General features: G+C 33.0%; 1 protein-coding gene across 1 annotated transcript in view; it reads left to right on the top strand.

Annotated features, from left to right (window-relative positions):
• LOC144853865 (leucine-rich repeat serine/threonine-protein kinase 1-like) overlaps positions 1 to 15,449 on the top strand; it is a 31,144-nt gene extending 15,695 nt beyond the window's left edge. The window contains exons 7-23 of the mRNA XM_078711718.1: positions 1,004 to 1,146; positions 1,921 to 2,087; positions 2,324 to 2,598; positions 3,106 to 3,345; positions 3,900 to 4,119; positions 4,567 to 4,713; positions 5,116 to 5,292; positions 5,787 to 6,044; positions 6,389 to 6,545; positions 7,514 to 7,784; positions 8,321 to 8,539; positions 9,227 to 9,447; positions 9,949 to 10,970; positions 11,116 to 11,439; positions 11,642 to 11,803; positions 12,403 to 12,513; positions 13,180 to 15,449. Of these exons, the coding sequence (XP_078567844.1) occupies positions 1,004 to 1,146; positions 1,921 to 2,087; positions 2,324 to 2,598; positions 3,106 to 3,345; positions 3,900 to 4,119; positions 4,567 to 4,713; positions 5,116 to 5,292; positions 5,787 to 6,044; positions 6,389 to 6,545; positions 7,514 to 7,784; positions 8,321 to 8,539; positions 9,227 to 9,447; positions 9,949 to 10,970; positions 11,116 to 11,439; positions 11,642 to 11,803; positions 12,403 to 12,513; positions 13,180 to 14,313 (5,248 nt within the window). The 3' untranslated portion in view covers positions 14,314 to 15,449. The remainder of the gene's footprint in view (positions 1 to 1,003; positions 1,147 to 1,920; positions 2,088 to 2,323; positions 2,599 to 3,105; positions 3,346 to 3,899; positions 4,120 to 4,566; positions 4,714 to 5,115; positions 5,293 to 5,786; positions 6,045 to 6,388; positions 6,546 to 7,513; positions 7,785 to 8,320; positions 8,540 to 9,226; positions 9,448 to 9,948; positions 10,971 to 11,115; positions 11,440 to 11,641; positions 11,804 to 12,402; positions 12,514 to 13,179) is intronic.
• The last annotated feature ends 250 nt before the right edge of the window (positions 15,450 to 15,699 follow it).

Here is a 15,699-nt window from a genome sequence, read left to right as displayed (position 1 = left end):
TTCTGATTTCACACACACAAACTTTGTTTTAAAGAGTTGTTAAATATAAGCCTATATTGTGCCCTGAAAAAATAATTGTAACAATTTTTTTTAGTGTTATATATCATTTTCACAGTATTAGGTCAATTTACCTAATACAATTGAATTGTAGTTTAAAGAAAAAATATAAGCCCATTGTCAAGAAGACAATAGATTTCAGGTTAAATGTTACCATATATTTTGTCTTGAATGAACTCATTATTTCTTCCTTTATTAAAACTACAAAATGTTGATTTATTCAGTTTTTACGTTTTGGAGAACAATACATCTTTAAGATTATTGCATTTGAAAGCATCAATCTAGGTGTCATGAATGTATCTGTTATCTCTGCCCATGCTCTATGCTGCCTTTTCTTGGACATTGAAACACATTGATCAAAATTCTATCTTTGATGTGTTTTTTTTAACCATATTTAATGAGGGTGATCCATCCAGCAATTGCTGATCATTAGGGACCCTCTGAGGTTCACAAGGCAAACATATGCTCAAGATGCTCTACATAAACAAAGTCTTATTATCTTTGGGAGTGGAGTTGTAATTTTGTCCTTAGAAAAAATCCTGAAGGGACTTGAAACCAGGACCCTTGGAGTGCTAGCCAAGCATCACAACCACAAAGCAACAACTACACTCCTAAATGTTAAAGGGTGAAATGTATGGGAAAGTGGTATGGCATTCAAATGCAAAACTACAATAGAATACATTTGTTATTATCTTGTTGTCTTCAATAGTAAGTAGAAGTATAACAGTAGAGAAATGCTTTTCTACATTTTTTCTTTTATTGTTCAATATTTTATTGTTTTCTTTACTTCTACTTTCAATAAGCAATAAGACCTCCTATTACTGTCAAATGTTTCATTGTGATTCAACCCAAATTTATAACCACTGTTTGAAAACAGGAAAATAAATCTATGTTGAAGAATTAAATTTTATGGCATCAATTTAACTTTATTTGTGTTTTGTTTCAGGTTCAACACACTTGATTTGTCAAATAACAAACTAAGCTGTGTACCATTTGAAGTGTTTTGTCTTAAACAATTGACAATACTGAAGTTACATTTCAACAACATGAAGTCTTTACTGAAGAAGTTTTCAAGTAAAGAAAATAATGGTATCTGATTTTAGTTCATTTGAATATATTTTTGTATCTTTTTACAAAATTTATTTAAAGCCTAATTGCTATTGGTATTTACATTTCTTTGCAGTACCAAATTTCTTCAATTTTTCCAGATATTAAATATTAAAAATAATTGTTCTAAAATATCCACTCTTTGTATTAACAAGTTGATGCGTTTACTATTTTTGTATTTCTTCTGTATATAGCTTTGTGTAATACAACAAGCATATTTTATCCTTTTAATTCTCAAAATGCATTTCAAGCAATTTATATTTTGCTTTATACCATTTTTTTTTCAAACACAGTGTTGTGAAAACTAAATCAAGAATTAATGGTTAAAACCATTAATTCTTGCAGTTTAAAAAATGGACATAATAATAATACAAAATGGCTAATCAATGTGCTTATACATGATTAAATTTGATTAGCTTAAATACATTGTATTGAAATTGACAATTAAGCTCTGTCTGACACTATAAAACTAGTATGATGTGTCCAAATATGGTAGTGATATTCCCAAATATGGTAGTGATATGACATCATCATGTCCATATATGGGCAAATCATATTTTTTTGTCACATAATGTTTGATAGTGTAGACAGAGCTTTAGAATATTCTATTTAAAGATACTAATAAACTTAAATAACATGACAGTATTGAATTTTCAATGGTACTTGTATCCACTGGGACTAGTTCCTTATTGGGTATTGAGTAAGAAAAGATGATATATATACAGACAGTTTTTACCCTTTTATCTTGAATTTCAGATGCCAAACACATATCCTGGAAATGTTCAAAACTTCAAACTTTAAACCTATCCCATAATTACCTATCATCTATTCCTCGTGGGATATGTGGAGCTACAGCGCTTGAAGTATTGAATGTTTCAGGCAACAATTTGAACAAATTACCACGTCCTTGGAAATGTCCATTGGTAAGGGATCATGTAAAAATTATTCTACTACATCTTGTTTATACTCTTTAACCTGTTTTTACAATTGATAATTATTATTATTTGTGATAGCCATACACGTTACAGTGACTGCCTCATAAACTTCTACATTAAAACAAGCTAATTGTATGTTATTGACAAAACTGTAGTTAGTAAGTAAATTTCTCGCTGTGGTTGCATACGAACACATTAAACTAACTAATACTACATTATTTCAGAGAATTTTATTAGCAGGGGCAAACAACATTAAAGAAGAGCAGAGGGATATGCATATATACTGGGAAGGAACACTTAAAGAATTAGACTTAAGTAGCAATGCATTGAAAGAGATACCTCCAACAGTTACAAAACTTGTATCCCTTAAAACACTGAAACTTGCTTCAAATTACATCAAGGAGCTTCCAGAGCCTTGTGAGTGGAATATATTTGGACTTCAGGAGTTGGACTTGTCTTATAACAAATTAATTCATCAAGAGGATACCCCAGAGCTTTTGTAGGTTCTTAATTATACTAATTAGATAACTTCAAGTGCCAGACACCTTTGGGCCTACATAAATTTCTGGTATTCCACTGAAATTCTGGTATACCGGTTGTGTTTTTAATTTGGACCTTTTTGATACCAAGAAAAGGTTTTGGAATGTTTCCAATTTTTAGAAAGTCTTGTATTGGGAGAGTCAACTGGGATTACTACCTATCTGATAGGACAGTGATTAATTAACTATTGGTAATCCTAAATACATAAACAAACAAAAATACTATTATTTATACTAACATTTATGCTTTATGCTTGTAAATTTATTCTTCCAAATCAACTAAAAAAGAGCATAAAATAACTTTTAAAAAAGCTGAAAAATGTTTTCTTGCAATGTTGAAAAAAAAATAAATGCTCAATTAATTTTGTATTGTATTATTGTATTGTTTATATATACAATTGAATCAATTCATTGAATGAAGTCACTAGCTGTTATGACATTTCACTTTTTAATATCTTTGTTGGTAGGTTACAACCACCAAGATCACCAAAGTCACCACGATGCCGATCGCCATCGCCAAGATCCCCTGTATCTCCAGATTCCTCATCACAGTTCTTTCTTGATTTGCAAACTACAAGAACAAAGTTAGAATTCCCTGTATCATTCCTATCATCACTTCAGCATCTTCGTTTGGCTGGCTGTCAAATCAACTCTCTACCCATGTGCATATGCAAGATGGAGAACCTGTGGGAGCTTGATCTCCAAGGGTATGTTAATGATGATGATACTGATGCGTGACGCTTGTGTCAATTAAGTATATAAACACATGACGATAAAGTTTACAAAGCTGTTGTCGTGTGATACCATCCTATTTTGTAAACTTAATGATACGGTATTAAAAACAGGAGAGGCTTACTTAGCCTACACAATGATTGGTCCGAACCAAGACCTTTAAAAACCTTTATGTCATAATAGCAATAAATGTCAAATAAACACTAATAGAATCAGGTTATTGTACAAAAAGATTGAGAACATTTAGAATGTCTTGAGCTTTGGTTGTTATGATAGGCCTACATTACTTAAGAAGAGTTTAACAGAACAACCAAAATGTTAAGATATTCTCAACAAAGTCTTTATGTATAGCACACTTTGAGATCACGTTTTTTCAACAAAAATCAATAGTCTATTATAATTACATGTTCCATATGAATCAGAGGTTCATCTGCCCTAAAATCAACTTTATGAATATTAACAAAGTGCACTGACCTTCTATTTTGGATTTGCCACCCATAGAACTTATTTCTTCATTTTTTAAATTTAGTTGTAATGCACTAACAAGACTTCCAGAAAAATTAGGAGAACTGCAATTTCTCTCAAAAATAAATTTGAACGGAGCTCCAATCTGCCAGCCACAAGGTATTCAATCAGTTATTGCAAACCCCAATGGATTGAATACTAAAGATCTGTTAAGGTTTTTAACAAACCGTCACCGAATGTCCGTTGAATTTAACACCATGAAAATGATGATCATTGGACCAAAGGTAAATATATATTTCTGTTAGAAGACAAACAAAAACAATGATTTATTTATAAATTGTATTAATATCTATCATATTTTATTTAGGCTTAGTAAAAACAGCTCATTCACCTAACAAATTTATTCGAATAAATAGCCAGATTTGAATAAACACTTCCTTGAATAATGGCCACCGCACCCCTCATAGAAGATCTTTTGGAATAAATGACCCAGGGTGCTTATTCGAATAATTATGGTATTATGGGGCTCGTCGTTCCTTTAACCTTTATTATTACTATATTTTCATTAGGCTTTTAGTACAATTTTGTTTGATGAAAATATTGTACAGTATTATACATAATATTATATAGCATTTATATACATGCAAAATGCCTGGGAATGTAACCAGGTCCAGCACAAGTTTGTGGTTTGTATAATCTACCTACCATTTTGCCATATCATTATTTTCTAGCATGGAGGAAAGACTACTCTCATATCATCTCTAACTGATATCAAATGGCAGGAAGACCCAGAATCTGGTGTTGTTGTGAAGGAGTGTGAGTGGGATTTAAATGGGAATGGGTGCTGGGGAAGAGAATTAATTAATAAGATAAATTACGTAAGTGTCCTTTTTTTAGCAATTTTTTAATAGGCTTAGAATAACGTAAAATCACAAAGCTGTTAAAAAAAAAACCATAATAGGTAACAATGCTTGATACCACACCCAGTGTTTAAATACTTTACGTCACAACTTCTTCCAAAAATGTAGAAGCATCTCGGATTTGGCCCTCCATGGATGCATAATGTTAATATTTCCATCATTTTATCTAAAGCTCTGTCTACACTATCAAACTAGTTTGAAAAAAAAGTGTGATGTGCCCAAATATGGTAGTCATATGCTTTAAATATAGTAGTGATATACTTTAAATATGGTAGTGATATGACATGATCATGTCTATCATGTCTGTTTTGTCACTTAAAGTGTAGACAGAGCTGTAAGAGTACTTTTGTGAAATTTTAGTTGCAGAATTCCAGAACAACAGTTTCTTTCAATATATTTGATCTGAAGTGCTCTCCGGAACTGTCATTGGTTCACCAAAGCCTTATGACTACAAACACACTGTTCATCCTTGTATGGGATGTAAGAGACGATGAAGAAGGCATTGATAAGCTAGGACCTTGGTTGCAGAATATTCAGGTAAATAATTTATGTATTTTTACCAGTGATTGTCCCATTGAAAGAAAGAATTGAACATAAGATTGGATGTGAAAGTTTGTTGTGGTTTTAGCAATACAAGATAGAAAAAGAGAGACCCGTTTGATTTTATGTATAAATTATTGTTTATGTCCAAGGATTACCAATAATAAATTAATTACTGTCCTATCCGATAGGTGGTAATCCCCATGATACAGGGGCTATTTTGTGAACCAGGTCACTGGGGTAACCTCCTACTCATTTGGAGTGATGAACTGGGTTCTTTAAAGTGCAAAAGGGTAAACTGTATACACTGGACCTATGGTTAATAGTCCTTATCCAAGAAGACTTGTTCCACAACAAGAATTAGGAGCGAGTCAGCCTTCAAACATATGCCGATATTGTTGTGTCATTAGGTATGGTAAACGGCGCACATGCCTTAACAGCTTGGCCATTTGACTCCTTATATAGGATTGAAGTCTCTATTTCTTTCATAGGCAAGATCTGTGAACAACCAAGTGATCATTGTTGGAACTCACATGGACAAACTACCATCAAGTGATGAAAGGAAACTGTACACACTAATCAGAGATCGCTACTTCAACAGTTCTGGATTTCCAAAGAACATAATGTTCAGATGCGTTGATGCCTCCAGCCTGCAGGGTATGGGAATGAAAGAGTTAAAGAAAGACATATTGGATTTTGCCAGCGAATTCAAACTACCAAAAGGACAAGGAAACATTATTGGCAGATTGGTACATTTTTATTTACTTCAGTTCCTCTTCAGTATTGTTATCTTTGTTCTGTCTCTTATTTAAAAAAAAAGCCTTTCTGGACCAAACGTTGATGCACTATAAACAAGAGCAGATCTTGCATTGTGTATAAGAGGGGGCACATTATAAAGGCACAAACAATTACCTGGGGTGAAGTATGTGGTTAAGGGGAGGGAGGAGCTGACAGCTTAAAACAAAAATAAAATCTAATTTGCTTAAGTAAACATTTGGATATTGTATTTTTATTTTATTTACAGATTATTAAAATATAAAGATATTGCATTTTTCAGTTCCGCTTTCAGAAATATTTTTCTTTTATTTCATAGGTTCCACGAAGCTATGTTTTATTGAGAAATATTATCGAAGAAGAGGCATCCATGTTGATAAAATCTCACCGCCCACCTTACCTGACAGAAGCTAGTTTGACTGACATTGTTCAAATACATCGACTTGATCTTGAAACAGATGAGGAGCTTCGAAATGGTAATCTTTTGTATTTTTATTGATCATACAATCCAAATGTACTGAACTCATCTTGTTATTAAAGTCCATTTTATTTAAAAAGTAATTTTCTTTTTGTTAATTTTATTTCATCATCACCCAACAGTGACCATACGTCACCATTGATAGGGCTGAAAGACATATAATATAATATACAGGCAAGAATCTACAAATAACAAAAAGACAAAAACAGTTTAGATATTCGTAATATTCAACAAAACTTTTGAAGGAAACAAGCAATCAAATCAACTTTACACAGTGAATAATAAAACTTGGATAGTACACTGTAGTGGAGCAATAGCTCGGTGATCAATGTGCTTGCCTTTCAATCTCAGGGTTTATGGGATGTAAATATCCATCCTTGATGAGTTTCTTGCTGTTGGGTACATAGAGCAAAATTACTATCAAATATGATCCATGCGGTTATATAACATTCAAGAACGTCTTAAAATCAGGAATAAATAAGGATATATTAGGTATTTTTTAAAACTTAAGACATCTTACAGATAATTAAAATTCCATATATCCGTAATCAGGTCTCTATTATGATAACAACCTCCTTGCACAATGTAAAAATATCTCGTTGTTAAACAACTAACTTAGTACATCATAAAACCACATAAAAGTTTCTAATTTTAGATCTAGTACTGTATATGTTTGTGACATTTATGTTCACTTCAACCATTCAAAGGAAGTGCACTTTGATCAGTTTTTCAACAAACATAAATAAGTTTCTGTATGGTCTTTCCAATTCCAATACATTGCTTTTCAGTATATTATTACAACCACTACACTACTTTTTTTTTTGTGAAATGAAATAGAAAAAGTCATACAATTTTTTTACCTTTGTTTTAATTCTGAAAATATTCAGTTAATCTCCTCTACTGTTTTTGTATCACTAATTTATTATATATTTCATTGTGTTTAATGTTCTAATCTTTTCCTTTTAGCTGTGTTATTTCTATGTGACACTGGAACAGTTCTACATTTCAATGACAATATAAACAGCATGGACACAGTATATTTCTTAAGCCCAGCCTGGCTGTCAAAGATGTTGAGTATAGTACTCAAAATTCCTAAAACTATGTTTCAGAATGGAAAAATTAAAATTGAGGAGGTAAAAGAAAGATATCTGAGCTCTAAAGAAAATGATGATTGGTTTGACCAGTATCTACACTTGTTGGCTAAATTTGAAATTGCTATCAGGATAGATGAGAGAAGGTAGGTTTGTAGGTAAATTCTTGCATAATGGACTTAGCTTAAAGGCTCTATGTCATGCAATTATTCAGTTACATATTTATAAATTTGTTAAACTATTGCAACAAAAAACTCAAAAAATATCTTTTTTATTACAATTTTTCTACAAAAAAGAGAAAAATACTATCAAATGAAATATCAAATATACTAGCATTTGTGTATGCTTGAGCGCTCACTGGCAAGAGGTCCCAAAGCTTCAGGGGCTCCAGAAAATGAGCAGCCCAATGCAACTATCAAGTGTTGGAGGGCCCCCTAGGAGTGCTAAACCAAGGCCTTTGTCCCCTGCGTTACACTGAGGTCTCATACAGCCTGACAGGTATACTGCTGTTATTAAGCAAAAGAATAAGGAAGATATGTACTGTTACTGTATTTTTTATGAAAGCTTGACATAGAATTGTGTACAAGGATATCTTTAACATTTTAGGATTACCTGTTCCTTCATTTCAAGCATTGTTTATCATTATACGTCTGTAATATCTTACTATGTATTGTTATTTTAGACTGTTAGTGCCATGTAAATTACCCAGCCAGGAGCCAGGTCATACTGTAGAGCATGATTCTGGAAGCCGAAATGAGATAAAAAGAATCTATAAGATGGCATACATTCCTGTTGGATTCTGGAACCGGCTCCTTTCCAAGCTCATCATAAGCCTACAGGCTGGTGACCGTGGGGCAATGTGTACAAGACGAGCCAGAAAATTTGGCTTGACAAGAAGAAAGTAATAATTGTTTTTTTTCTTCACATAATTAACTACTCATAATATCTGAATCACTTGCCAGTAGTGAATGACATAAAAGATACATTTTAGTGCATCTATAGAATTTGGGAGGATTCGCAACTCTACGATAGCGAAAACGGATACGTCACAAAATTGATCATTTTTAGTAAATTACTTTCAATAACTTATCTATGAGCATATGATTTATAATCATAATCATTCTGGATTAAATGTAAAATGTGCAAAATAAATCAAAAACTATATTCGTTTTGTACTGCTGATATTTGTCAACACGAATACGCTCAAAAGTTGAATAAATGTGTGATGTATTCGTTATCATGTTCGTACAATTGCAAAACCTTGCTATTGACTAAGCACAAACTAAATATTGTTGTTGAGTCATTTAAAAGCACAGTGGTCTTTCAATTTAAATTGTGATTTATTATTTCCATAAATCATTGAAATCATAATGTCAGTTGTAATATTTGTTGAACTTTTGCTACAGATGTAAACAATCCATAGTACATAAACAAATAGCAAGTGATAAATAGGTTTAAAAAAATCATTCCATTTTTGTGCTAGTAAGAATACATAAAAGTTGCTCATGTCAAATTGCCTCAATTCTGCAAAGCGTTGTTCATTGGAAGATTAGTTAGTTTTACATTGACCTGTTTGTATTTTCAATAGTCGTAAAAGGTCTCCTGAAACAGGTGGCAAAACCAGGCAAGAGTTCTATTGGCAAGAAGGCCTTGTGGTGTTAGAAGACGGTGGTACCTTTATTGTGAAATCAGCAACTTTGACTGGTACACCAGCTATTATGATTAGTGTTACAAGAAAAGACTCTGACTTCTCTGCCATTGGCTTCATTGTGGATCATATTAATAACCTCATTCAGGATGTTTTTCCAGGTATGATCTTAACAAAATAATGTCAGATATTTTTCATTACATTTATTTACTTCTCATAAATATATATAAGATTTAGAATGAATTTGTTGAACTCTGTAAAAGAGAAAGAAACTTATTTTAAGATGATGTGACATACAGTTTAATGGTCAAAACCAGTGTGTTATCTGCACTCTACAATGCATAATAATATATTCAGCACACTTAAAATGTGAACATCCACCCCTATTTCAAAATGCAGTATACCATTTCATAGAAATATTGATTTTAAAAAAGAAACCTTAAGGTTACTATACAACAAAGTGTGTTTATTAATTGTTTATTAAAAACTTAATATTTATTAATAAATAATATATTGAAATAATGCATTTTAGAAATTTTTGTTTAAACAAAGAATAAGTATAATTTTCACTGTTTTTTAAAAAATAAGTTTACTTTTATTTATATGAATTATATCTTAAGTAAAAGAATAAAGGAATTAAAACCACAATATTTTATTTTTAGGACTTATGGGAATTAATGAGATGAATGGTGAAAACATTATGGAAATTCTTATCCCATGTCCAGTTTGTGATACCAACAAGCGCAAAGACTCTGTGTATGCATCCAGTAACATTATCCATCAGAAGTTCTTCAACTTTGAAGACTGTGTCTTCACTGCTACCAATGTTAAAGAAGCATATTGCAGGAAACATAATGGTGCAATATCATTACAAATGATCATTCCAGACATATACATGCTTGACCTGAAAGTTGCTGCTCTCGACCCTGAAGGATTTGAAGTCAGCAAGGATGATCGTCTAGGCCGAGGAGGGTTTGGTTCTGTATTCAAATGTGAACACAACGGTCAAGACCTAGCAGTAAAGCAGTTTATAAATGTTGATCGATTTCTTTCAAAGCAAGGCTTGGAAGATTATGTGATTACTCCATGTAGTAATGCTTTCGACCACAGTCGTACATCTTCTTGTAATTCTTGTTGCAGCTCAGTCAGTTCGACGCCCTCAAGCGGATCATCAATGCAAAATTCTGATAAAATATCGGCATTAAAGATTGAAATTGTATCAAAGTTTGCCAATCTCCGAAGTGAAGTAGCTACAATGACTCGGTTGAAACATGCTTGTATTGTACAGTTGGTTGGTGTGTCAATTAGAGGAGTGTGCTTTGCCATGGAATGTGCACCACTTGGAGATCTGAAATCTTTACTAGAAAAACAACTTGAAAATAAAAAGCAAAATGTTAAATTTGGATCACGATTACAAGGATGTATATTGGAGAAGACAATTACCTTCAAAATTGCACACCAGATTGTTGCTGCCATGGAGTACATGCATGGGAAGAATGTTATTCATTGTGACCTGAAAACTGACAATGTTTTGGTATGGTCTTTAGAGTCGGAAGATCCAATAAATATCAAGATTGCGGATTATGGAATTTCTAAAATTAGTTTTTTACATCAAGCAGAGGGTGAAGCAGGCAATCCTGCCTTCTCAGCTCCAGAAATTTCAAGAGGAACATTTGATAAACAGGTTATATTTTATATGAGTTTCTACAGTACTTGGTTTGACTTTGGCAATTTGTCAAAACTCACTTGTTAATTACTTATAATCAATTATAATTCTTTGATTTCTGTGTAATGTTCACGGTTAATTTTTCTTTGATTTATTGTTGCAGAGTGATATATTTTCATTCGGTATGCTTATCTATAACTTGATGTCTGGTCGCTGGCCTTTGGTTGAGCTTAAGTCATCTTTAGACGTACGGAATAAGATAAGACAAGGTGAACGACCCAAGTTCAAGTACATAGAGTTTTGCCAGGAGCCATGTTTTCCATTTTTGGAAGATCTCATGAATGCATCTTGGCAGAGTAAACCTGTAGATCGACCAAGCTCGGGAGAGATTTCTGAAAGAATGAAAGATCCCAGCTTTCTATGTCTGAGAGATATTCACGATGTTGACAACAATGATGATGTCATCAGCTGTACTTTTTCATCAAAGGTATGATTTTATTTTTTAAATTTTAGGACCTTTTAGAACTTTTTGATAATCATTAGCTTTTCAATAGAGGGATCATTAAATCGATAGAAAGAGACAGACATTTAATTGATCTTCATGTTTCTAATGCTAGTGCAGACAAGGTGCATAAACATAGTCTTCTTAAAAACATTTATTGATTCTTATTGTGTGTTCTACATTTTAGGAACAATCTCTTCTCTGGATTTGGACATACAGTGACAATGTAGAAGGACGTTGCTGCCGTGTGGTGAATATGAATACTGCAAAAACATTAACTATTCATTGCCCTGGGCCAAAGGTCAACTGTATGGTTGAAGGACATGGTGGCATATGGCTTGGAACTAATGTAAGTTGATTGGTTATTATTTGAAAATATAATAAATTTACTCCACACATTTTTATGTTTGTGCTTGTACGATGTCTACATTGCAAAATGCATAATTGGTAGAAGTGCCTAAAAGCCATGCCGTTGTACTGTAAACACTGATCTATGGCTACCATGCACATGTCATCTACATTTTCTTTAATTGAATTGACTTTTTACTGCAAAAATGTAGAAACTGATTAGTTTTTGGCCACAGTGATGTAGTTTTGTAAGCTTTGCATGGACATCTCTAACCTAACAAATCTGTACATTACCCAAAATGATTTAGTGTAAAGCCCTGTCTACACTATCAAACTATTTTGACAAAATCGTGTGATGTGCCCATATATAATATGGTAGTGGTATGCTTAAATATGGTAGGGATATGACATCATGATGTCCACATATGGGCGCATTTTTTGTAACATCAAGTTTGATAGTGTAGACAAAGCTTAAAAGAAGCTTAATCCACATTTAACTTAAGAACTGTAACTTTTATTTGTGACTGCTGGATAGAAATTCTTTGTTACATTCAAAACATGTTATAGCATATTATTTATATTCTTAATATATCTTTTTAGGAGCATCTTCAATTTTATTACACTCAAAAGGATGGCTCTATTCTTGATTCACCACATGAATTTAAGATGGATTCTCCAGTCTGCTCTCTTCTCAACTTAAAGGTTGGATGTGTAAGTATTAGAAACATATACAGTTTTACATATACCATTGAATCCTCTGGTATAATCCTACCCCGCTAGAACACGAAATTGGGCCAACTTCTGGGGGTCGGACAATACCCGGGGAAACCCTGGTTTAGGAAAAAATGATTGGTAAGCATTTCTGGCTAGAAAGAAGTCTACATCAAGACCAAAAGTCAATACTAGGACTATACCTGGGGGATATACCTGTTTATAAGACATAAAGTAGGGGGTGGGATTAGACCCAAAGTGGGATATTCCTGAGTATAATGGTACTTTTATACGATTTCACCTACTTCCTTATGTTTAATATTGTTGTCTTCTATTTCAAAGTACAGTAGACATATGCCTCATTACTTTTTCCAGTTTTATTCAACTGAAAACCTCTCATAATTATCTAATGTCACTGGCAAGCTAATTTTTCTACTCATTTTCTACTCCTCCTCTTCTCACCATCGTTTTACCACATCTTGTGGAAGCCATAAGGTATCTTCATCCACATGTATCAAAACTCTCTTTGTCTTACAAGGATTGGCTTATTCTGAGAAATTGGAAGAGAAAAGCATTTTGGATCATATCTTAATTTTGAACAATTAGAAAAACGTTAACAATTGATAACAATAAACAATCATTGATATACTGTTTTATTTTTTTTAGGATGAAAACGAAAACATTTATACATTTGCTGGTCGTGAAAATGGAAGTTTAGTCATTGTGAATAGTTCTTTAGACTTTAATGAAGACGGTACCGTGAAATTGGAAATAAGAGACATGAAAACACTATTTGTGGTTGGACAATTTGGAGTTTCATACAGAAACAGTCCATGCAGAGCCATGGTCCTCACTAAAAACAACGAAGAACTTTGGATTGGTTCTGGAAACACCATCAGAATCGTGAATGTCAACTCTATGAGTTTGATAAAGGAATATCTGACAGTTTACCCAAACCCATCAAACCATCTTAAAATATTGGTCCATAGGAATGGTCAAGTTTGGTGCAGTGATGGATCGTCACGCATTCTGCAATTTGATGTTATTAGTAGGTATAATATTGATATGTTTAAGTGTGAAGAGAAAACAGCCCAATCGATATTAAGTGTACTGCCTGAAGAAGAGCTTTCAAACCGCAGGACAAAACCCAGTCATCCAAGGTTGATATTGCAAGGTAACAGAGAATCGCGTGTATGTTCCATCCAAGAAGATAACAATGAATTGTATATTGACTGGGTGTATTTTTCAGTCGAAAACGGATCTGAAAAAAAATGCTCTACTCTTCCAAATTCGCCAAATAGCTTTCACAATGGTATGCGTCCTAGAAGTCGAACAGTTGAACGACAAGAAAATCCTTGTACGACCAAGATAGTTTCGATACATGTGGTTGAAAATACCCTATGGGTTTCGACAAAAAGTGGAGAAACGATGGTGATTAATATTGTTGATACTCTGTATAACCGTAGAAGTAGCGAGCTTATTGCATGTATGTCATTAGAAAAGTCCTCATTCTTTGTAAAAGGCAGATCAGAAACTTTACTCGCGGTTGGCCCCGATAAAATGGTATCGTTGGAAAAACTTAAAGGAAATGCTGCAGTTGGCAACAATAGATATCGTCTGCTTGTCTGGAATAGATGGTCCGGAAAAGATTTCACACGCTTCGATGAGTTCCAGTCAAATGTTCGCAAGGCAGGTCGGAAGCAGAGTAAAACATTCAAATGTCAAGTTAAAATGATGGAAAGCGAGAACTGTGATACAACAGTCAATGAAGATGTATTGGAGTCTACTACAGACATATAGATCAGATTTTGTAGTTGAAACCAGAGACCATATCTCTACTGAAATATATACATAGTATATAAAGATTTACCTAAAGTTTAATAGAATCAGATCTAGTAAGTAATTTTTTGTTCATTGTTTACGCTATTGTATAAGCCATTCATCAATGTGCCTTGTCTTAGATAACTTAATATTCAATACCTAATTGTGCCTATGTGGATGCTGTGACAAATTCAGTGCAGTGTACTTAGAAACAAACTTGTATAGCTAAGGATATAAATTACAGCAAATGTCAAATATCTTGGTCCTATTATAACAGAAGATGCAAGAAGTACATCTTTAAAACAGAGAATTACACTTTAAAACAGAAATGTTGATATGGCTACCAAAGTACAACTCATAAAAACATACATAAGCTAAATATATATGCCTGTGAAAGCTGGACAATACACAAAGATATAGCAAGAGGGATAGAAGAATGTGAGACATGGTTTTTAAGAAGAATGCTTAAAAAAGATTTTCATCAGATGCAATTATCAACGGATTCTACTAAAAAGAAATTAAGGGGTGACAACTGAAATATCCCGGACACATAAAAAGGAAAGAAGAAATACAACTGTTGACACTATGCGGAAAAGTAGAAGGAAGAAGTCGTTGGCATCAACATTTGGCATATCTCTCCACAATCAATAACACCACCAACAAATTCATTCAAACTGCATATGACCGGAACCTCATCAACGTCTGCAACCAGACATGATACCAGAAGAAGTTATATAGAAGAAAAGATTGTCAACAGTTGACTCAATCAATCTCTCCACAATCAATTACACTCACCAACAACAATACCATTCAAACTGCATTATAAGTTATAACAGGGAGAACAATGGTCATCAACGTCTGCAACCAGACATGACACCAGAAAAAGAAGAAGAAGAAGAGTACTATAAAAGAAAAGATTAATTGAAACTATATAAATAAAGAATTAATTTAATATGTTAATAAATACTATTTGTAATATAGAATAATATATGTATGATAACATTTTATAATAAATTGTATTTTATGATGATTGGATTAGTACACACTTTATATGACAGATGTTTTATAATAAATTGTATCCTAAAATGTCGAGGAATAATTAAACAAATGTAAATCTGTTCCATATGTATTAAAAGGTTTTTTTAAAAAATTCAAGTTTGTTTTACTACATACATAAACAGTTAAGTGTCTTTCACACCTGTTGGCCATATTGATTGGCGCATGACCGCGTAGAGCGTCGTGAAAACAAAACATTGATGTTCGATTTTATTTGCCGGCGCCGGCCCGAAACCGTGCCGGAACAGGTGTGAAAGACCCTTTACACATGGCTACATATTTGGAATATTGTTACACGTCGGTACGCTT

This window comes from Antedon bifida, chromosome 10 (genome assembly GCF_963402885.1).
Source record: "Antedon bifida chromosome 10, ecAntBifi1.1, whole genome shotgun sequence".
In the NCBI taxonomy this organism is placed as follows: Eukaryota; Metazoa; Echinodermata; class Crinoidea; order Comatulida; family Antedonidae; genus Antedon; species Antedon bifida.
The sequence above is the reverse complement of the archived record's forward strand: the minus strand, read 5'-3'. Positions and strand labels throughout refer to the sequence as shown.